At 40.3% G+C, this 24,717-nt stretch overlaps 1 protein-coding gene across 1 annotated transcript in view; it reads right to left on the bottom strand.

Annotated features, from left to right (window-relative positions):
• RGS5 (regulator of G protein signaling 5) overlaps nt 1-24,717 on the bottom strand; it is a 53,915-nt gene that overhangs the window by 16,382 nt on the left and 12,816 nt on the right. Inside the window, exon 2 of the mRNA XM_047784039.1 lies at nt 5,354-5,464. Coding sequence (XP_047639995.1) covers nt 5,354-5,464 — 111 coding nt within the window. The remainder of the gene's footprint in view (nt 1-5,353; nt 5,465-24,717) is intronic.

Raw genomic sequence — 24,717 nt, 5'->3', positions numbered from 1 at the left:
ACAGACACCCTGCGGCTATTTCGTTTTAACTAGTAATTTTGTCAAATGGGGCTGCTGTTGTCGGGGAGAAACGGCTGGGCTCTCCCGGGGCTCCCCCTGCTATAACTCTTGCCTTATGATATGAGTTCTTCACTGTCAAATTGAAATAGACTAACAAGCCATTTACCAGAATGGCAAGACCCATGAAGGTGTTTTTCCAAAATTGGAATTGCCTTAGCTCTTAACTTGTTTATCTACTCTTCAGACAACCCAGGAAAAATTCCTACTTCTGGTTTTTAAAAAAATAATATATTGGAGTTCTCTTGTGGCACAGTGGGTTAAGGATGCAGCATTGTCACTGCATTGATGTAGGTCACTGCTGTGGCGCAGGTTTGATCCCTGGCTCGGGAACTTCCACATGTCAAGGACACAGCCAAAGAAAAAAAATAAAAATAAAAAATAATGTCTTGGGGTTTTAATTATTTAAATTAACAGTGAGATTGATAAGATAATTGCTGATTTTGCTTTCCATTCTGCTCTCATGGCTCAGAGTCAGCCTCATTTAATTGATGTAAAGAATCCAAGGTGACAGCAGACATTGTGGCTAAAATACTGTGAATAATTTCTTCACTTCTCTATTCCTCATTGCAGAACACGTGCAGATTTTGAGTCTTAAATATATGATTTTTATAAAGGTTTATGTTTTTACTATTTGAAGGTTAAAACATGCCAAAAATGAGAGCAACCAACCCTGGTGAAATCATCTTAAAAGTGGTTTCATTTTCCTGGCTAGAAACATAGGCATCATAGATCAAAAACTCCACGCTAATTCCTTGGAAATTTATTTTTAATGAGTGTACTGCCTTCTCTCCTCTTGTTTTCTTCTGGTTAGTATGAAGGAATGCAGGGAAGAGAAATGACATGAAGAAGGGATTACAAGCATGTCCCTATATTTTTCTGCCTCATTTTATTCCTAACCAGAAAAGGAGCCGTTTTCTAGCGGTCAATAACACCTTTTGGCTCTTCTATATTATCTCATCCTGAGAACTTTTCCTCTGTATATATTATTTTGTACCCATATTTTTAGCACATGGCCTTACACACCTTAATTTCTTCATTGCAGTGGATTCAGTATTTTGCATATGACACTCAGAAAGTCTTTTTATTTTTTTCAAAAACAACAAGGCATTAATTGGACAAAAGCCACAGAGAAAGGGGAAGACTGAAGATTCAGCCTTTCTGATTTTGTAAATACCCCTGTAAAATGAAATCACCTTCCCTCCCCTCTTTTCCTCTAGTTAATATGGAGGGGCACAGGAAAAGAAATTACATGAGCAGGTGCACAAAACTTAAGCATGTTACCAGATCCAATTTGTCCCAAATGGTCTTGTTAGAACTAGACTAATGGTCACTATCCGAAGCACATCACAGCCAAGATTAAATTCCTGAAAAGGACCTGTGCAGAGTTTGATTGGGGGTAAAATTAGTCTAAATTGATTCAAGGACACAGTAAAGCAGAATACATCCCCCACAGTATGAGGCCCAGTATGCTGATTACCAGCCTAGAAGGGACCACCGGTTCATCCTGTCCTGGTTCTCAGAATTTGCCATTAAGTCTGACTTCTTTGAAACAAGATAGATGCAGATCTAAATGACCCATAAGTATCCTTGTTTGCAAGGTCGTAGCTGACCACAGAGAGTGGGCATGGAGTTTCTGTGTGGGGGTGTGGAGGGAAGGAGGAAGTCAGTCCAAATGAAAGGCAAAACAAACGTTTATAGAGATGATTAACGATTTTATAATGGCCCATGTAAATGCCACCCAGTCCAGGAAGCACTCTCTCTCCCTTTACTGTACTCTTTCCACATTTACTTCTTGAATCTTTTACATGGCAATGGCAATGCACTCACTGCCTAGAGATATAGCTTGTCAGCCCTGGAGAACTTCCCTCATCCCACCCTGTCCAAAGGTGCATTCCCTGCAGCATTAATCTGCCTGCAATACACATGTCAGATTAATGCGTAAATTTATCATGGTTCAGTTTGCCCAGGGTTAGTCTGGTTGATGAAAGCCACTAATAACCCAAAACTTACAAAAATTCTAGCCCCATGACTACAGCTAGAGGTAGCTGGCACTTATTAGCCGTAATCATGAGAAAATATTTTAATCTCTCTAAGCACCAGTGCTTTTCTTTTCTTTCTTTCTTTCTTTCTTTCTTTCTTTCTTTCTTTCTTTCTTTCTTTCTTTCTTTCTTTCTTTCTTTCTTTCTTTCTTTCTTTCCTAATTTTATTTCTTTAAAAAAAATCTACATGGTGCCTGGCACATATTTAAGCACTCCTGATAATGTTCCCACAAGCTCTTGCTCTTGACAAGAAAATGAAATCCAAGTTATTTATTGGCATTTAAGTGCCTGCTTAGCTCTGCTTTCCTTCCTGCAATATATCTGCTCATGTCTTGTTTCAAGTCCATAGTTATTTATTGAGCCCTCACCCCATGGCCAATGGTGACCTGGGCACCATGGATGGGGTTGCAGATAAATACGCCTGCTACTTTTTGATGTCTATCCAAGAGCCAAACAGTGTGCATCCATTTTTAATCCTTACAATAAGGCTCACTCTGCAGTTTACCTGGCCGGAGTAAGCATAGCACAACATCTGGTAATGTTTTCTCCCCTGTGCACAGTTGAGGGGCTGTTCCTGTTTGGAGGTCAATCTAGAGTTAAAGAGGTGAAAACCACCACAACAAAAATGTAGTTAAAAATTAGTGACTTCTACACATAGAAAAAGAACATCTAACATATAAGATAAACTATAAACATATCATCAGCTCCTGAGAATTTTGCAATTGATTATATTATGAGCCATGATGACAGCCATTGCAAGCTAAACTTGTATGGTTTAGTAATATGTTTATTGTTTATTGTGAGGACATAGAGCAGAGCCTGAGGGAATGCTTACGTAGAGAGCATGGGCAAAAGTGGGAGCCCTTATGGGAAAATTTAAGGTGAGACATTAAGGAGGAGAGTTTTAAGGAGGTCACGTGGTGAGCAGAGCCCAATGCTGCCCATGAAGCAGGAGGTAGCCCTTAGTGACGACAATTTCAGTGAGGTAGTAAGGTTTAAACGTGATAAAGGGAGTTAAAGATGAAATTGAAAGCAGTGACTTTCCATTTCTAAAATTATCCAGTGAGAGCAAGAGGAAGGGATGGAATAGAAGAGGTGAGTGGCTGGGAGAATGTTTTTCAGAGTGGAAATCGTACTTGTTTGTTCTGGTGGAAGACAGTCCAGAGGGAAAACGAGCAGTTAATAATACTAAAATAGTAACCGTATCTGGCTTTAGGCAGTAGAGATATAGGAAAGTTTTTTCTATTTTTCAATGGTTCGGTTTTTGTTTTTGTTTTTTAAATGAGAAGAATAAAAATGTATTTAAAAAAGAGAAAATGCTTTTTAAAGAAGGGATTGCTTTTTAAAAAAAGATGAGAGGAGCTAAAAATACCTTCTATCCGGAGAAGGTCTATTTTCTCCTCTGAGGTTTATTTTCTTCTCCTTGAGAAGAACATGGGCAAAAAAAATACAGAGAAACTTTAAAGTGAGGAGAGGAGAAATCAATTGAGCTCATGCAAGACAGTCTTTTTCTGCCAGTTAAAAGGCATGGAAATTTGCCAAATATGAGGTGGTGAAATGGGATTTAGGAGTTTGGAAGAAGATGGGAAAGCTTTGTAGTGATCACTGTTAAAAATGAGACGCACAAATATTCTCACAGGAAAAGATGGACTTTTTTCCAAAACAATTCGAACTCCTCAAAGGAAGGGGGTGGGTGGAAGGCAAGAAAAAAAAATAATAATCCAATAAATGTCAGCCCCAGGTTTTCTTCCAAAACTGCTTCTCTCTGAATCCCTATTGAGCCAAATAGTTCAAGTGTCTGTGTGGGATATTAAAGCAGAGAATCAAAGCAGGAAACAAAGCACTATATTTATTTTTTAAAAGTTAATTCCAACAGATCAATAACCACCACACTGTTTATTTCAAAATAGACTTTTTGATCTTCCGCTATTATGAAATGTGGTTCTTACTCTCTACCAGTGCCTGGTGCCTGCCACTCCACGTTGAATTTTAGTTTCTCTTTCCTAAACCCAGAAAACCCAATTATGCCTCACTTCTGGTTTGGGATCACTTTGAAGTAATAAAAGGAAGAGAGTGGAAATATCCACTTCGGTTGATGAAAAAATATTTAAAAGGAATAACATGTCTCTCTATCTCCCAACCAGCTATATTAATTTGAAGGTTATTCGGAGGCAAGATTGGCCAAAGTATATGAATGTTAACTCTTAAAAGAAATGGAGGTTAAAGGGGATGCCTTGAAAGGGGAGGTTAAAGTGTGGTATTTTTACCACACTTCTGTCATCTCCTCAAAGGTCTTAGGTAGTAGAGTGAAGGAGTTTTAATACATTTGGCTTTTCTTCCCCACCTCCTTTCCTGATTCTCAGGGGTGTCTCTGCATTGAAGGAAAGATGGAATGCACTTGTCTAGTCAATGCTGGACTGTGTAGCTAGCAGAACAATAGCAAACACTGTGAATTTTGTGCATTGAGTTATTGCGAGTACAGCCAATGCAGCGTGAGCTGGATTCATGGCTGTAACATCTTACATCTTGGGAATTGTAGTCCCCTCTGTGCCTAAATTGATAGAAGCATGTGGGGTGGTGGGAGAGGACTGAAGAAGTCCTGTCAGGGATGTTCATTTATGGGCTGGGGGAAAATAGCTTGATGTGCATTAAAGAGAAGTATCTGGTCAAGTCCTCATTCTTCTGTCAAGGAACAGTCTTCTCTTTCTCCCTTGGACCTCTGAAGGGACAATATCTCGGAAAAGGAACTATTAGACTTAAATTCACTGCCTTGATCTTCACGTCTTCCTGAGAGAAATGTTCCCACTTGTATCTCCCTGCCAAAGAAGAAGGCTTGACTACTTCCTGAGCAGGTGAGCATCCAGGGATCATAATTAATTGGGTCAGGAAAGCTTACCTGACTCAAGGACACACAGCAAGTGAACAGTTATTTCTAACTACATTTCCGTGTGGTCAATAACCTATGAGGTGGCTGATACTCTTTTACAAGAGATGCTCTGTCTCTCCAACGATGTCCCAAGGTAAGATCTCATCTTCATTTTTTTTTAAGTATCCTCCCAGTAAATAATATTATGTTCCAAACACAGGAGAGTTAAAGAAGAAAAAACCCTGTTTACCAGCCAACTCCCTGAGGACTCTTATGATCCTCAATGAGTAATTGAAGGAGGGAGTTCTACAGAGGAGGGATGGTGCTATGCACTTGAAAAGTAGCCATCCTCTGGAGGAAAAGAATGGAATCCACAATCATGACTCACTTCTGGATCTTGACTGGCTTGTCCGGCTTCTCATTGTACGGAATGACAAGGTCAACAGCAGACTCCGGCTTTTGGAGGAGAATTCCCAACTTGATCTTAATTTCCTTGGCCCTGAAAGAAAAGATGTACCATATGAGCATAAAGTTCTAAAAAGAGGTTTCTTTCTTTGTCAGAGAAACAAAAATAAGCAAAACGCCATTTCATTATTGCGGCAGAAAGAGTACTGATGTGAAAATTGGGATACCTGAGATCTACTAACATTTATCAAGTTCTTATTATGTCTCTGGATAATATGCATTACCTCATTTAAATATTAATTATTGTTTTATGCATATACGTTCATGGCAGATACTATAGTATTATTCCCATTTCCCATTAGATGAAGAAACCAATGAGAGAGAATTCACACAACTTGCTTAAAATAAGCCAGACAGTATGTGATAGGAGGGATGGGGACTTGACCCCAAGCTGTCTGATTTTTGAGTCCAAAGGTGGAACTCACTGAATTGCTTACCAGTCTTCTGAGAGCTCTGGTCCCAGCTCTGCCATTAATTAGAAATGTAACATTTGAAAAAAATAATCGCATTTCATTGCCAGACCTCAGTTCTCTCATCTGTAAAATGACAGATTAAATCTAGATGTGTCCTTCAGCCCTTCCCAGCTATAATATTTAATTATTCTGATTGATGCTTACTTTTCTAAAAAGTGTTCTACATTTATATGGATTTGATTTTTTTTTCCAATCTATTACCCACTGTTTCCACAATGGCTCTTGTCATGTTTTACAGGCAATAAGTCTTCATAGGGTGAGTATTAGTTACCAGTGGACTGACTAGAGCAGCATTATACTATTCCTTTCTATCTTTAATATTTTAGTGAATAGATGTGGTCAGAATTCCAAGCACTTCTACATCCTAGGATTCAACTGTTTCATGATCAGTGTCAAAACTAACCTCCTGAGTTACCCATTATTTCATCACGAGTCTGACCCCAAAGAGCATCAAGCAAATCTTAAGCATAAATCCATAAAACCAGCCATTACATATTGAGAGACCCAAAATGCTGTCCTTTCACTGTCACCTTGGCACTTCATATATGATTTAAGATAGAGTTAGAAATTCCCTTGAGACTCAGCAGGTCAAGGATCTGACATTATCACCACAATGGCTCAGGTCACTGCTGTTGAGCTGGTTTTATACCTGGCCTGGGAACTTCTACATGCCTCAGGCATAGCCAGAAAGAAATAAAAGAGAGAGAAAGAGAGAGAGACTGGGTTTACCATATCACATTATAGTTACTGACTTATGTATCTGTTTTCTAAGCTGGATATAACACTTTGCAGGTAGAAATTGAGTCTTAAATACATTTTAACTCCTGTGTATAGCACAATGCTTAGCAGCATAGACCATTCAAAAATATGTGCCAAAGTGAACTAAAAATATCTTGATTTTGTTCCTCAAAAAACTGCTCACAATTATCTCCTAGTCAATGCTGATCATCACCAAAGCCTTTGAGCTGTAATGAGATGATGATGTGTAGTGGCCAGAGAGGTTTTTGTTACTATAAACACACTTTCCTCACCCATTCACACAGAGACAGTAGTGAGACATTTTAAATAAATAAAATGCATGATATTAACAATTATGGATATTAGAGAGAGAAATTTACAGAAATATACTCTATAACTTGAAAAAACATAAATATTGCATCACAGATAACTTTAGTATAGAAAGAGTGTTTTGAAATATTGATTTAGAACGAGTCACCGCCACAATGTTTTTTCCTTTTCATTTCTTCCTGCTTCTGTTTTTTCCCCAGGACCCTGTCTCCTGCTAAGCCAACTTGGATACCACACTACCGCAGACCAAGCTCAGCTGAGCACAATGTTATGGCTGAAACTGAGAAAGTTCTGCTGAGGGAGCTTACGCAAAACATGAGAATAAGAATCTCCATTGTGGCTCAGCAGGTTAAGACCCCAACTAGTATCCATTAGAATGCAGGTTTGATCCCTGACCTCACTCAGTGGGTTAAGGATCCAGCATTGCCAGGAGCCGCTGTGGCTGTGGCGTAGGCCTGCAGCTCCAGCTCCCATTCGACCCCTAGCCTGGGAACTTCCATATGGCATGGGTGCAGCCCCAAAACAACAGGAAAAAAAATGAGAATAAGGGTCACCTTGATTTTAGGCTCTGCAAGTTGATTAAATTATCTAATGTTTGGTTTAGAAGCCTAGAAATTGGGAGTGATAAAATAGTACATACCCATAGAATTTTGGGGGATAATTAAATATGCCAATGCATGTGTGTCACTTAGAACATCATTTGGCATATAATACTTACTCGAAGTTCTTCAAATTTAGTTCTAACTGCATAATTGTTTTTTTTTTCTAGCCAAACTCAAGCCACGTTCCCTAGCTTTGAGTACCAAATTAAAATATACAAACATTTCCCACATGTTACTAAGAATTAATACATCCATTACCTCTCATATACTACCTCTGAAGACAAGAATTGCCAATTTTATATTTATTTGAATTATGTAGAAAACAATATGCAGCGGGGAAGCCTGCAATACATATGGCTGCCCTCTGCTGGCTACTATGCAGTACTACAGCCAGAAACACCAGGTTCAGCTTTTCCATCAGAAACCAATATCCCATCCAGACCTGCATGAAGCAACTTTTTCCGTTTCAACCTTGACCCAGTAGTTCACTCACCAATATTAAAATATTATTTAATGAATATTTATCATTTGCTTTGTTTTCAGTTGGGCTTTTTTTTAGATTTTTGTTTCACTTCTTCCACCCCCCTCCAATATCTGTTTCTTTATTTTTCTCTTTTGCTCCACTTGAACTATTTGCTTCTGTAAAAATCAGGAGAGATATTTGTGTTTGATTGCCTCTGAAAGAGTAAATTGGATACAAAGAGGTCATCAGAGTGAATGAGTTGAGCATTTTAAAAATTCATTTATTTACTCCTTGATCATGTTTACTATGTCCTCAGTAAATGGTTTGGTCCTTGCCTGCAAGGTGCATATAGCCTATTGCAGCCTCAAACTCTTGTAAACAATCACAAGCAACTGTTCACAAAGGAGATGCCCAGAGAACAGCAGAGCACTGGTGGAGGATGCCAGTGTCCACAAGTGTGAGTCAAGGGGGGCTTCTCAGAGGAGAGAAAGGTGCAATGGCAGTTAGCTAGCTGGACAAGAAAGGGCTAAAGCTTCCAGGTAGGAAGAGGAGAATATTCATATCATTTGAAGGGGTGCAAAAGTTCCTCTGTATTGCTGAATGTAAAGTTTGATTGAGGAGAGCAGAAAGCCATGTCAGATGAAGACTGCTCCCTCTGCCTCCCTTCCTGTTGGAGGGTTAGATGATGGAAGAACCTCTGCAGACTACACAGCTTCAGCAAATTTCATATGAAAACAAAAAGGAGTTAAAACTATTGAAAGGTGCCTTTGAGGGCTGTCTCTAGATGAACATGTGGCATCCTGTCTTACAAATCTGTTTCAAATTTTTCTTTGCAAACTCTTTCAGGATGGATTTTCTCATAAAAACAGTCTATAAATGGTGGTTACATTCTCTGAGGTGTCCCACAAAAGTCTTTTAAAACCAGAATGAATCAGAAACCTAGTATAATTCATCTATATCAGTATTCAAATTGTCTTCTTGCAGGATAATCTAGAAATCAACTGCTATTTATGACACTGTCTACAAAAAAAAAAAAAAATTACATTCCACTTCCTCAAAGTAGAGAAACATCCCAGAACATCAGGTTACTCTTTTCCTCATACTTGCCCCGGGAATGTAAGGGAGAGAGGAAATGCAGTGCTTCAGAAAATACTTTTTTCTATGGTTTTAGAATAGGTTCAAATGTAGGACAAATGTAGGATGTTAAAATGTTACAGAATAATGTAGAAGTCAAGAAGCCCATTTGGTTGAATTAGGAGTTTGAGAGAATACAGGGAACGAATAATATTGTCTCTCTCCTTACAAAACAAAGTTTAAAAGCTGAAGAGCTGACCTATACTGAAGTCGAAACCACTTGAAACAGCTTACTCTTTGTGTAGGAATAATTGGTGGTAATACATTTGTTTTTCTCCTTAAAGGTTCCCAGAATACTGTTTCATCTTCCCACCCTAACTCTTCCTCCCCACCATAATGACACATACAAATATGGGAATTAAAAAAACCCAAATGGAAAATCAAAAAAAAAAAAACCCTCAAACCTACAATTTTATTTTCCCTTTTACAAATAAACTTAATGTATCTGATATTCATTTAATGTCAAAAACAACCCTATCCAGAGATGAAAACTTTCTGATGTAGTTATGATTTCAACTCAGTCCTTGCCTCTATTTGACCTCCCACCAGGCAGTTTTCCTGGCTATGTGACATTAATGCTTATTAACGAGAAATGATTCTTATCTCCTCTTGTCTCACCCCCAACCTTGTTTTCCTCTGGTTTTACAAAGAAAAACTTGTTTTGAAATAAAATCATTGGAAATGCCTCGCTGAAATTTTGATTAAGGGTTCAGAGGAAGATAATCCTTTCATTAGATGACTCACGTTAGTGATTTCAAGCTGGAAAGGGTTTGAATAATTGTCTGGTGGTGCAATTTAAAATCTGTGCCCTGAGAGGGTATGCTTTCAAAAAGCCCTGGGCCACCTCGGTCCTTTTGGCTAATTGGTGAATTGAGTCAAAGTTATTATTTGAGGTTAACAAAGGTGGGAAACAGTACAAGCAATCACTAAAACAAAAACAGCAGATTTTTTAAAAAATACAATTATATTCAAGTAAAATGTACCAATAACCAAGTCTGTATAAAGTCCAGTGCTAGGTGTTTCAAGGGTTACAAAGATGTGCCTTGCCTCAGAGACACATGGAATAAAGGAAAGTTAAGTCACATACATGGAAACTATGTTAGATATTTTTCTAGTCATTGATAAAAGTGGAAAGGAAATATTAATAAAAGAACATAGACCCTCACCTCAAGGAGCTCAGCTGAGATAACACGAAGACAGTATAATAGGAGACATGCTCTGACAGTTGCCTCTACTACAGGCTCAGAACCCTCTTTATTTTTCTTTTCTTTTTTCTTTCTTTCTTTTTTTTTTTTTTTTTGTCTTTTTGCCATTTCTTGGGCTGCTCTCCGTGGTACACGGAGGTTCCTAGGCTAGGGGTCGAATCAGAGCTGTAGCCGCCAGCCTACGCCAGAGCCACAGCAGTGCAGGATCCGAGCCGCATCTGCGACCTACACCACAGCTCACAGCAACGCCAGATCCTTAACCCACTGAGCAAGGCCAGGGATCGAACCCACAACCTCATTATTCCTAGTCAGATTCGTGAGTCACTGCGCCACGATGGGAATTCCAGAACCCTCTTTATTTTTCCCTCACGGCCCTTGTCAATTTGCATTTTTTCTCTGTGTATTTATTTGAATACTGTCTGTCTCTTCCATTAGAATGTCAGGTCCCCTAGAGCAAGATCACTATCTATTTTTCTCATAACTCCCATCTCATCACTTAGCCCAGGCACTTGACAGGCATGCAATAAAGATGTACTATATAAACTGATGAAACGGTAAATGAATGAAGGAATTGACTTGCGAGGTTGTCTAAAACTGCATTTTGAAGTGGGTGGGTGAAATATTGGGGTGTAGCACAAAATAAGTCATCAAGGATTAGGGTGTCTCTGATTTGGTTAACTGGGGGAGAGGTAAAGCCATTAAATGACTACAAGGATTCTAAAGTAACTGAATTCAGTTTCTGTCTGTTAGAGAAGTTGGAAATGAACAAGGGATTTTCAAACTGCGTATGCTCATTCAGACCCTTATACCAGAGAGGTCATACTCTGATGAGAAGAGGCAGGGAGGGCAATTACAATCATTAACAGTCTGACCAGAGCCCATTAAGAGACCATAAATTATGAAGACTCAAAAGAAACAGAAGTAGCCCTGAGGCACAGACTAGTACTGTGGTTGGACATATGCTGGGAAGAGTCAAGAAGGAAGACAGGGAGTTCCTGTGGTGGCGCAGTGGTTAACGAATCCCACTAGGAACCATGAAGTTGCAGGTTTGATCCCTGGCCTTGCTCAGTGGGTTAACGATCTGGCGTTGTCGTGAGCTGTGGTGCAGGTCGCAGATGTGGCTTGGATCCTGCGCTGCTGTGGCTCTGGGCTAGGCCAGCGGCTATAGCTGCAATTCAACCCCTAGCCTGGGAACCTCCATATGCCTCGGGAGCGGCCCAAGAAATGGCAAAAAGACAAAAAAAAAAAAAAAAAAGGAAGGAAGGAAGACAGGATGGAGAAAACTTGGCAAGTGTAAGACAGGAGTTTTACAATGCATCTCCAAAAGAGAGGTCCCAACATATGCCATGTCCAGGATAAGCCAATTTAAATTCAATCCAACTTAAATCTGTGTTACTGACGCCCGCTCCTGACTGTGGGAAGGTGTATCAGTGAGGGGAGAAAAAAAAAAAAAAAAAGGCGCATCTCAGTTCCCACTGCTTCCTTCTAAAGAAACACCACAAAGCTTGTTTCTACAGGAGCAAAAAAGACATGCCCTTTCTTGGCTCCAAAAAATGGAATAAATTGCCGTTAAAGATAAATAAAAGTTCCTAAAACGCTTGTTAGAAACAAGACTGGCAGTTGGATCTGCAAAGCAGAGGAAGAAATGAACTCCTCTGAGTTCCCGCTTGCAGCCGAGATGCAAGTCACATAGACAGAACCCTAGCAGAGGCTGATGAAGGGCAGCGAGCCCAGAGGGCGTGTGTTCACTGTGCTGGACCCATCTGAAGAGATTCATTTTGTTGAAGACTGAAAAGGCCTTCTTGTTGGCTGCTCGTTGAAAACTTGAAATCAAGATAGTTTGTAACTGATAGATGGTTCATGAGAGACAGGAGTTTAAAAGTGCTCTTGAAAACCCTTCATGGAATATAAAGAAACATCCGTGGAAAACCAGGTCAATTCTAGAACTGAAATTCTCAACTCCCCAGGTTCCTCCAAACATCCTCCACAAAATCAAGGTTGACCCTCAAGTGCAGAGAGAGGGCAGTGCCTGGTCATTTTGGTGGAGAGAGAATGTATGAGTTTGGCATCTACCATTTTCCTGAATTAACCTGCTTTCTCTTTTTAAACAGGAGAAAACCAACTTTTGCTTCAGCAAAAAGTGAGAGTAGTTTGTTAATGTTTAGTGATACCATCTTAAAGTTTGTATTTTTTTTTTAACCTGACATATATTATTATGTGATACATTATGGAAAAGGACTTTAAGTTTAGTTAATATAAAATACTTGCTGGTGGTCCAAATGATAGAAAGATGAAGACAATGCTAAAGAATACATGGTTTTATTATTATTTACGTATTAGGATATAACTCCAGAAATGACAACTCTGTTTCCAAACGGCAATTGGGTCATTCCTTGGTCATGCTTTAGGTTTTCACTTATATGAGCCGTTAATTACATAACAAGCCATGTCAGAGTTCCCATAGTGGCTCAGCAGTAACACACCTGACTAGTATCCCTGGGGACATGGGTTCGACCCCTGGCCTCGCTCAGTGGGTTAAGGATCCAGCATTGCCGTGAGCTGTGGTGTAGGTCACAGATGCAGCTCAGGTCCTACATTGCTGTGGCTGTGGCATAGCCTGGCAGCTGCAGCTCCAATTTGACCCCTGGCCTGAGAACTTCCATATGCCGGAGATGTGGCCCTAAAGACAAAACAAAACAAACAAACAAAAACACAAAAACACAGCCATGTCAAACTATAAAATGGCTGAAAAAGTGGAATTGACAATGTTGGTTAGGTTAGTTGTAAATGTGTGCATAGACAGAAACTTTGTCTATTTATAACCTTCCAACTCTTGGTATTTTTAACCTCTCCTTTCAGTTAGTTGTCTTAATATTTCATTTTTAGGTTCATTTTAATGTTCAAGCTCTTACCTCAGCTGCCCCGATTAACCCACTATCAAGGCCCCTTCTAGGCAATCTGTAATAAAAGACTAGGGATTCTGTCCAAAAACTGACTGACTTTATTTCACAGGATCACTGTTGAGGTAGAAAAGACTGGCCTTCGTAGCTTCTCCTTTTGCTGACTTATTTATTCAACAAATTACAAGTATGTTTATTAAATGCTTGTCATGTTCCATAGACGATAACAGGCTTTGAAATTCCCAGTGAAACAAAAAGACAAGGTCCTCCTCTCGTGGAGTTTATGTTTCAGTTGGACGAGACAAACACAAAATAAGGAATACAGACAATGAAAGGGAAATGTTCAGCTGCTCGTCACTGCGACAGTACGACACTGCGTAAGAGTTAGAATGTCAGCTCTTGGGCCAATGCCAATGGCGGTCAGCAGGCTTTTTAAAAAGGCCACGCTCCAGAGGTGGCTGCTGTAGGTGCCTCAGCTATCCTCATAACAGCATCACGAGAAGCTTTGCCAATTGGCAAAGCATGTGAGAAATGAGTTTCTACACACAGGTTTGTTCATTTAGGGAATGGACTCTCTCTAGTCACAATAATGATATTCAAGTCGTCTGTACTGGAGACACTAACGTAGAAACTCACACCCATTCCATAGAAAGGTTGTAAGAGGAGTTCCCGCCGTGGCTCAGTGGTTAGCTAACCCAACGAACAACCATGAGGTTGCGGGTTCTATCCCTGGCCTCACTCAGTGGGTTAAGGATCCGGCATTGCCGTGAGCTGTGGTGTAGGTCACGCACATGGCTCAGAACCCGCGTTGCTGTGGCTCTGGTATAGGCCGGCAGCTACAGCTCCAATTGGACCCCTAGCCTGGGAACCTCCACATGCTGCCAGTGTGGCCCTAAAAAACAAAAAAAAAGAAAGGTTGTAAGAATGATGTAATTCGCTCTTCTCTCTTAGAGAAGGCACCAGTGGCTTGATCCTGAAGATTTCTTGTTGCCTGATCCCAGCTACAAAAGTATCAGAATCCCACCTGAGAACATTATCCTTAGAGTGAAAATTTCCTTCAAGCTATAGGCAGAGCACAAAGAATCAGTCCTTTATTGAATTACAGAACTAACTGTATAAATATTTTGTGCCGTGTTCATAACTCTCTGCCTAAGAAAGTATGGCACAATTGGGTTTCATTGTATGTATGGTGGTCTTTCTTTCATAAACTGTTAGTGAAGTTGTGGAGAATTAACTAATCATCACACCCACCACTAACCATTAATAGCTACAGTTATTTACCAAAAAGAACCTAAGAGTTCACATGACTAAATTGACTGAGGCTAGTTTTCAATAGCCACTTAAAAATCAAGGGAACCTTGTACAAGGTAAACAATGTCTCTTGGCCTCAGTTCCATAATCTGTAAAATGAAGGTAACATTAGCATCTGCTAGGAAAAGTCTCTGTGAGGAGCGCACAAGATGCTATGTGTAAAAGTTAGCACAGTGCCTGGCAGGTAAATAGCATATGCCGTACATGGTAACCATCAACAACGCTGTCATCATCGTCACCACCATCACCATCTCACCTCTACTTAACACCCATCCTATGTCACCCAGTATTACGGTTTGAAGCAGTTTCCCTTAACTACTGGAATATTAATTGTTGATTGCATTAAGCTCATGTTCTCTCACTGGATGAGTGAGTTATGTGCCTTATACACTGCTTTCCTGATGAAATCCCAAAGATATATCAGTGAGACCATTAGAAAAAGTCAGAAGCAATTTCTGGCCACTTGAGACGAGACCAGATAAGGGAAGAGCTACACGGAAAAGCCAGAAAGGTATCGGGCTGCAAAGCATTGATGAAAAAAGAAAGTGAGGTACCGTGGCAAAGTCTGTCTTTGCGGCACCTCTGTTTGTTCCCTGTCGGTTAAATGCAGACCGGATGTGGGCAGGTTTATAGAGCCTGGCCCTACCTGATGATGCATTCTCTTCCCCTGTACCTGCGGGAGAAACACACTCAGTTTCCCCACATCCTTGCTACTTGCAAGGGGGGAAGACCATGTGAGGTCATTGGATGTTTACTTTAATCACATTATCCCTAAATCTAGAGGCAAGGACTCCACCTGTGGGTGAGAGGTCACCCCTCAGGGCACACAGGCAGAAAACAGGTGGTCTGTAGCAACTCTTACAGGCAATAATAGCATATAAAATATTAATTTATTGAGGTGTTAATTCCTGTTTTCCTTTATAGTTTTTCCTCTCACTTTCAAGGTGGTAGCTAGGCATTTGCACTTTCTTACCTCTGAAGGAGATGTGTTATAAGGCCAGAAGCAGTTATTGGTTGAAGACAGTATCCCATTTCCCCCCTTTGTTTCCAAGACCCTGTACTAGCTGGGGAAATAAGCTGGCTTGTTCCCAAAGAGAAGGATGGCCTTTGGAGAGTGGTAAATGGAGAGGCAAGCAAACAGGTAATCCTTGAGACAAGGTCAGAGGACTGTGGTTTAGGGTTCTCCAACAAATCAACACCCTGCTCTCCTCTGCCACACCGACATTTGTGGGAGTCCAGGGAGGCGGCAGGACTATAGAGGAGGAGAGTTATGTGGTGGTGCCCATATTTTACCCTTAGCCCCAAGCTCCCAGCTTCACCCAAGCTGATACCCAGACCCAAGCAAGTGTTCCCAGAATGACTTCAAAGCATGTGAAGCTTCAAACAAGAAACATATAAATAATGATGCGTCCATTAAAAATTGCTCAAAAGCCAGCCCCTAAAATGTAAAAAAGCTCCCCCATTTAAAAAAAAAAAGAAAAAAACAGGAAGTGTTCAGGAGAACTTACTAACCATATGGTGATGAAACCATGGAAAGAGTGAACTATACGTGACAAACTCTCCATTGCTGAAGAAAAGTCAAGAAAAGACAACACCAGCTATTTTGGATAACGGCTAAGTCATCTGACATCTGGATCTGTCCAGACGATTTTGTAAGATAGTTTCCAGATCCCGAGTCCATTATTATAGTCATAAGCAACATGTTGAATTGTGTTCAATCTTTTCCTCGTGCTTGGCAGAGAAAATATCCTACTCCTAATTGTGGCAAAACTACTGGTTTTATATAACTGGAAGAGTTTACAAAGCCAGTAAGATACAGGTCAAAAAGGCTGTTCCTAGAGAGAAAGTAAAGTGGACCATTGAGCTCTTCCCCCAGAGAATCCAGTTAATCCCCAAACTAGGCAATTTTTCCTAAAAGGCAATAGGCTGGTTTAGCACAGTGATTAAGGGTGTGGATGTTGAAGCCAAACTGACCAGATTCATCTTACTACATGCGTGACTTTGGCAAGTCTCTAAACCCTACCTTGTCTCAGGTTTCTCATCTATATGATGGAGATAACAATGTTACCTGCCTCAAAGGTTTCTTATGAAGATGAAATGAGTTATTATATGTGAAGAATTTATATTAATGATGAGCATAGTGACAATGAAATTCATAAATGATAGAGTAGTATTATTATTTTTACTTATAGAAAATCTTGTCCCAATGAAAGGAAAAATCTAGCTTATTTACAAAAAAAAAAAAAGACAACATATAACAGTGGGAAGAAACCTTAGGGAAGAAACCGCAATGACGGTAACATTTGCAATTGACTAAACCCTATGTTTGACTCGATCACTAATTTGCCAGGCAATTTTTTTTTTTTTTTGGCTTTTTATCATTTCTTGGGCCACTCCCACAGCATATGGAGGTTCCCAGGCTAGGGGTCGAATCAGAGCCATAGCCGCCAGCCTACGCCGGAGCCACAGCAACATGGGATCCAAGCTGCATTTGCAACCTACACCACAGTTCACGGCAATGCCGGCTCCTTAACCCACTGAGCAAGACCAGGGATCAAACCCACAACCTCGTGGTTCCTAGTCAGATTCGTTGACCACTGAGCCACGACAGGAACTCCAATGCCAGGCAATCTTGAGAAAAATTATTTGAGGTCTCTTGTCTTCAGTAAAAGACAAGAAAAGAGAGCAGAAGGAAGGAAAGAAGGAAACAAGTTTAGAGAAATCCTTTAAAATTTTCTTTAGCTATTATACACTAAGATTTCAAGATTATCACACTCAACATCTTTAGGATATGAATGAGAAAGTGAGGATCTGAGATGCACGATGACTTGTGAATGGTGCCATGGATTCCCTTTCTATCCCAACCTCCCATTTTTATTTGTAATTACAATATGCTCCTTCTCATAATTTATAAACTTTCTGATTCACATTAAAAGGTCTTCTTCATTCCCGAAAGCTAACCTGTCACAAACATTCTTTCTTCCTGTTCTAAAAGTGACTTTTCTTCTCCATATCTAAATTTAGCACCTTTCTCCAGGCCCAAATTACTGGGACAGCCCATGTTACCATTTCCTTCATTCTGTTTTAATATAGCCTACCCTCACTATCAGACTACAATTTCCCACTTGCTTGTAATGGCTCTCTATTATTTACCGGAAAGATTCCCAAACTTGAACGTGCACCCTCATCATCAGGACATCTGGTTAAAACACAGATTTCTCAGCCCCATCCCAGAGTGTCTCATTCAAGAGGTCTGAAGTGAAACCAGAGAGTTTGTACTCATGCTTTTGAGAATCACTGATCACCTGTATCAATCTCAAAGACCACTTTCCTGCTCCAGTGTCTTCTGTGTCTAGCTTTATTTCCTTGACTCGCCACAACTCCTTGTATACCTAGTCCCATTGGCCTCCTTCTCATCCCTGAGCACACACACTATCTCTGCCTCCCTCCACTCACACATTTAATATTCTAATGCTCCAGTTCCCAAACCATGTCACTTTCCCCCTATAACTTCCGTAACTACTCCAGCCTAACCTTCTTTCTCTCTTCTCTAACATAAAATCACCAACCGGAGGCATATTTAAGGGACCTCACAGAGCTTTTTATTTACCCTCCCCTTATGTTAAAAGTAGCAAAACTGAGGTTTGTATAAATTAAAATATTTTTCAAAAATTTCATAAGGTCTTTTCTTAGATCCTTAATAAATACAGACCAAGAGATAGACTGTTTTTCTTCTGCTCAAATTATGGACACAGCACGTTTCCACTAATTACCCTAGTTTCTCATGAATGTATACATGAGTTCCATGTGTACGTATTTCCAGTAAGATAGCAAGCCCCTTTAGGGTGGGTACCAAATTTTACTTCCTTGGTCTTGCAAAACATCTTGAAAATAAATAAATATTTTCAATTTGCTTTAACTTGTAGGATGGTACAGAGGATAAAAGTACAGATCCATACTGCTTTAGTTTATATCCCAACTCTTATTTACCAATTGAGTGACTTTGAGCAAGTTATTTAAATTATAAGGTTCCATTTTTCTAAGTAAAATAGTGATAATATAGTACCTACCATATCATGTTATGGAGCTAAATATGTTAAGGCATTAAAGTATTTAGAAGAGCACCTGGGACATAGTAAATATTCTACAAATGGTATCTATTATTATTACCATGCTACTGTATTTGTCCTACTACCCTATCACAGTATCTTACTCATGGGTGTTGGATAAATTTTTATTGAATGAATAGAATAGAATAGATCTCAACAAAGATCTTTTTGACTGACATGTAAGATAAGCTCCTTTCAGATGTTCTCCACCTTGAAATAGTGCAACTAATTCTGAAAATGGAGAGAATATTCATTTTTGGAGAACACTACTAAAGAGTGGCAAAGAAAGCAAATTGGGAGACCTCTGCTGCTGCCTAGCATAGCTCAGAGTTACACTGTAATATCATCTGCCTTGTGCTGCTATTTTAAAATGAAAAAAAAAAAATAGTATTGTTTTTTCCCAAACACTGGCTATTCCCTACCCAAGGATTCCCGTGGAAATTGAGCTACTTCCCATGCTTTTACAGCCTATCTCTGACAGTCATTACTTAGAAAAGGTTATTAGGGGTAAGGAAACAGACAGTGGAGGGACAAGACAGTAGAAGTCTTTTTTTTTTTCTTTGACCTTCAATTCCCCGCCTTATTCAAAATATTGTTGGCAGGATTTCTGGACTTTTGGTAATTCAGTTTGGGAGCCAGATAATGAGCAGTGGGAAAATGGTCTTCAAGTGGAGGAAGTCTGAGTTTTATGATTTATTTTGAGTTCCAAAAGTGGAGGGGTCAGAAGGCATTCCCACGAGAGTTTCTCTGAATACTGGTTGACCCACAGCGTTTGAACATCCCCATGTCGTGCCGCTTTAAATTATAAAGAGGGACTTTCTCGAATGAAGGCTTCTAGTTGTACATGGACGCTAGCTGTTTTACATCTTAGAAAAGAAGGAAATAAAAAGGGTAATAAAAGGTATTGGAGGAATTCCCGTCATGGCACAGTGGAAACAAATCTGACTAGGAACCTTGAGGTTGCAGTTTTGATCGTTGGCCTCCCTCAGAGCTGTGGTGTAAGTCACAGATGCATGGCTCAGATCTGATGTTGCTATGGCTGTGGGATAGGTTGGCAGCTGTAGCTCCAACTGGACCCCTAGCCTGGGAACCTCCATAAGCCGCAGGTACAGCCCTAAAATAAATAAATAAATAAATAAATAAATAAATAAATAAATAAATAAATAAAAATAATAAATAAATAAAGGTTTTTGGAGAAGGGAGGGAAAGAGGAGTAGAGTAAAAGTTACCTAAACCTTAATCAACGTTAACATATCATACATCACTTAATAAAACTACAGTTCCCAGCACCTAGAGTGTCTTCTCTCAAAGAATTTAGGTAGTAGATACAATTTATTACCTCAAATATCAGAACACTTGGTCAAGCTTTATCTTTGCCAAATTATTAAAATTATTTGTTATGCAAAAAAAAATGACTAACAATGAGGAAAAAGAGGACTGTTACTTGTCTGAAGCATAGAATTCTATTTCAAATCACTTCTTCTCTCCCTCCCTGAAAATATTATTACAATACTTTATTATTCTCAAAATCTGTATTTTCAAGAAATGAAGTTTCCTGATGTCTCAGTGGATTAAGGATCTGGCATTGTCCCTGCTGTGGCTCTGGTTATATCTGTGGTGTGGGTTCAATCCCTAACCCAGGAACTTCCATGTGTCATGGGCACAGAAAAAAAAAAAAAAAAAGGGAATTACCTATTTAAGAGGTCATAAATTCACTTCCTATTTATCCGCTTGTCAGACTCAAATAGAGCAACCACTGTTTGTCAGGAAGTCTACTAGATAGCATAGGGAGTGCTTTACAAAATCAGTAAGAGATTGTTTCAGAACTTCAAATAGCTCCAGTTTTATAAAGAAGACATGTGAAGTCATCCCTCAGTACCCATGGAAAATTGGTTCCAGGACCACCACCACCCCCCTGCCTTGTGGATATCCAAATACATGAATGCTCAAATGCTGAGCAATCTTCAACCAAAAGGACCAGAAACTTTCAAAAAGATATCCTACTCCAGAAGACAAAGAGGAGGCCACATGAAGAGGTAGGAGGGGTGATTACCTGATATAAGCAACCCCATACCTCCCAGGTGGGAAGCCCCACAGACTGGAAAGTAACTGGTTCACAGAGACACACCTACAGGAGTGAGAGTTCTGAGCCCCACATGTGGGGATCTGGCACTGGGAGAAAGAGCCCCTGGAGCATCTGGCATTGAAGGCCAGTGGGGCTTGTGCCCAGGAGCTCCACGGGACAGGGGAAAAGGAGACCCCATTCTTAAAAGATACACACAGGGAGTTCCTGTCGTGGCACAGTGGTTAACGAATCCGACTAGGAACCATGAGGTTGCGGGTTCGGTCCCTGCCCTTGCTCAGTGGGTTAACGATCTGGCGTTGCCGTGAGCTGTGGTATAGGTTGCAGATGCAGCTCGGATCCAGCGTTGCTGTGGCTCTGGCTGTAGGCCGGTGGCTACAGCTCCGATTCAACCCCTAGCCTGGGAATCTCCATATGCTGAGGGAGTGGCCCAAGAAATAGCTAAAAAGACAAAAAAAAAAAAAAGATACACACAGAACTTCATGTGCACTGGGTCCCAGGGCAAAGCAAAGTCTCCATAGGAATCTGGGTCAAACCTGACTGCAGTTCTTGGAAGACCTCCTGGGAAAACAGGGGTGAATGTGGCTTGTTGTGGGGAAAGGACATTGGAAGCAAAGCTCTCAGGAATATTCAGCAGCATGCCTTTCTCTGGAGGTGGCCATTTTGGGAAAATCTGGCCCCACCCAGAAGCCCCAGGCCAAACAATAATCAGGTGGAATCACAGCCCCGCCCATCCGTACACAGGCTGCCTAAAGACTCCCCAGGCATACAACCACCTCTAATCTCACCCAGAGACAAAGCCCCACCCACCAGAGGGATAGGAATCAGCTCCACCTACCAGTGGGCAGGCATCAGTCCTTCCCAACAAGAAGTCTACAGCAAACCCCTGTACTAACTTCAGCCACAAGGGGGCAGACACCAGAAGTAAGAGAGGCTACAACTCTATTACCTGTAAAAAGGTCACCACACCAAAAGCCTATAAAAATGAAAAGACAGAGAACTATAACTCAGATGAGGGAGAAAGAAAAAACCCCAGAAAATCAGCTAAGTGATCTGCAGAATCTCAGCCTCCAGGAAAAAGACTTTAGACTGTTGATGCTGAAGATGACACAAGACATTGGAATAAACTGGAGGCAAAGATGGATAACTTACAGGAAACACTGAGCAAAGAGATACAAGATATAAAACTTACATAAGAAGAGATGCAAAGTACAATAACTGAAATAAAAAATTCACTAGAAGCAGCCAACAGCAGAATACAGGAGGCAGAAGAATGAATAAGCAAGGTGGAGGACAGATTAGTGGAAATTATGGATGTGGAACAGAAAAGAGAAAAAAGATTGAAAACAAATGAAGAGAGTCTCAGAGAACTCTTGGGCAACGTTAAATGCACCAATTCCATATTATAGGAGTGCCAGAAGGAGAAGAGAGAGAGAAGGGAACAGAAAAATTATTCAAAGAGATAATAGACAAATACTTCCCTCACATGGGAAAGAAACCACTGACTCAAATCCAGGAAGCACAATGAGTACCATATAAAATGAACCCAAGGAGGAACACCCGGAGACACGTATTAATCAAACTGACCAAAATTAAAGACAAAGAGAAAATCTTGAAAGCAGCTAGGGAAAAGAAACAAAAAACATACAAGGGAACCCCAATAAGGTTATTGGAAGATTTTTCAGCAGAAACTGCAGGCCAGAAGGGGGTGGCACGATATACTTAACACGATGAAAGGAAAAAACCTCCAACCAAGATTACTTTACCCAGCAAGGCTCTCATTCAGATTTGAAGGAGAAAGCAAAACCTTCACAGATAAGCAAAAGCTAAGAGAATTCAGCAACACTAAACCAGCTTTACAACAAATACTAATGGAACTTCTCTAGGTAGAAAAGGAAAAGCTGCAACAGGAAACAAAAATACCACAAATGACAAGGCTCACCAGTAAAGGTATATATACAGTAAAGATATGAAATCATCCATGCACAATTATGCCACCAAAATCAGAAATCATGAGAAGAGGAGGGTATGAATGCAGGACACTGGAGATGCACCTGCAATTAAGAGACCAACAACTTATATATATAAGTTGAGACCAAAACAATCTCATATATATATAGACTCTTATACCAAATCCATGAATGCTCAAGTCTTTTAGATAAAATGCTATAATATTTGCATATAACCTACACATATCCCCATTTAAATCATCTCTAGATACTTATATTACCTAATACAATGTATATGCCATGTAAATAGTTGTAAATACCATGTAAATATTAGAAAAATAGTTGCCAGCATGGAGCAAATCTAAGTTTTGTGTTTTGGAGATTTCTGGATTTTTTTTTTTCCCTCGAATACTTTTGATCCCTGGTTGTTCAAATCTGCACAAGCCTCAGATACAGTGGGCCATGATATACATAGTTTTATTGGGATGGATTTAAGTAAGGTATGGGGGAAATGAGTCCCAAGTTTGAAATTGGCACAGCAGGAGTTCTTATTGTGGCTCCATGGCAACGAACCTGACTAGCATCCATGGGAATGTGGGTTTGATCCCTCACCTCACTCAGTGGGATAAGGATCCAGCCTTGCCATGAGCTGTGCTGTAGGTCACATATGTGGCTTGGGTCCTGTGCTGCTGTGGCTGTGGCATAGGCCAGCAGCTGTAACTCCGATTTGACCCCTAGCCTGGGAACTTCCATTTGCCACATATGCAGCCCTTAAAAAGGAAAAAAAAAGAAAAGAAAAGAACATCAGAACACCAGAACTCAGGCACATGGGGTGTATTATCTGACCCTGGGCCAGGCATTTAACTTATGTGTGCTTCCTTACTGGTAAAATAGTAATGTTGATAACATCTTCCTTGCAGAGTTAGGATATGAATTAAATTAGATACTGTCAAATACCCAACCGAAGTTGAATCTGAGGAAAGTATGGGAAGAAGTGATAAAAAGTACAAGATGAAAATTTTCCATGAGGGTTCAAGGGATGTAGAGTTTAGTTTCTCCCTGAGAGAAAAAAGAGAGAGGTTCTCAGAGGGGTAGCTATGTGGGATGTGCAATTTGGCTGGAATCCTGTGTGCCAGGGGAGGAGAGAGAATGATGTGGATGCTCTCTTTTGTCTTTCTCCAGTTCCCCAGCAATCTTTCCCAAACCTTAATATGGAAGTCTCGATCGTCCTAATATGTTTTCTAAAAATTTCAAAGAAGTTTTCAAGGTTCAGGCATATGTCACAGGGTCATAATCCTGGAAATTTCTCTCCATTATTTTTAGAGCATTCCTTCAATTTTTTTCTCCCAGCAAGCAATGAATTCTGCCCTGTGGCACTCACACATAGACTTGGATTTCTCCCAGTTGTGTGGTTCCTGGGATAGGGGTTACTAAGTTGGAAATCTGGACTCAGGGTGGGGATAGATCCAGAAACCAAGCAGATGGTTATCTAGCCACCGAACTGCAAGAAAGATGCCAAAGAGCCATCTTTGAGCTGAGCTCTCTCCTCTGGACTGAAGACACAGCAATCCTAGAGAAATGCAAATATAATTTTCTGTATTGCAGATGCAAGTCAGAGCCAATACGAGACCATCAACTATAAAATGCAACAAGAGAAAAAAGACCTGAGAACTTGGGGAAGCAGGGCCAGAGAGGGTGCCTGGGATATCCCATGGAAGAAAAGAAGGGAAGAACAATGTCTTCTATAGGAAAAATATCTAGATAAACCCTTGAGACATAGACTGCCATCTAAATATTCACTTAAGATGACAGAAGAACGGTCTGCAAGGCACAGACACAGGCACAGAAGGAGAAAGGGCAGTGAGTCACAGACAGAAGTTACATTCCCACATGTCCCTCAGTGGAAGGCTAAATAGTAGCCCTCCAAAATGTCCACATCCTAATTCTTAGGACATGTGGGATTTTGCTGATAAAGTTAAGGATTTTTAGG

The sequence above is a fragment of the Phacochoerus africanus genome, chromosome 6 (genome assembly GCF_016906955.1).
Source record: "Phacochoerus africanus isolate WHEZ1 chromosome 6, ROS_Pafr_v1, whole genome shotgun sequence".
NCBI classification, from domain to species: Eukaryota; Metazoa; Chordata; class Mammalia; order Artiodactyla; family Suidae; genus Phacochoerus; species Phacochoerus africanus.
This window is presented reverse-complemented; position numbering and strand designations above follow the sequence as displayed.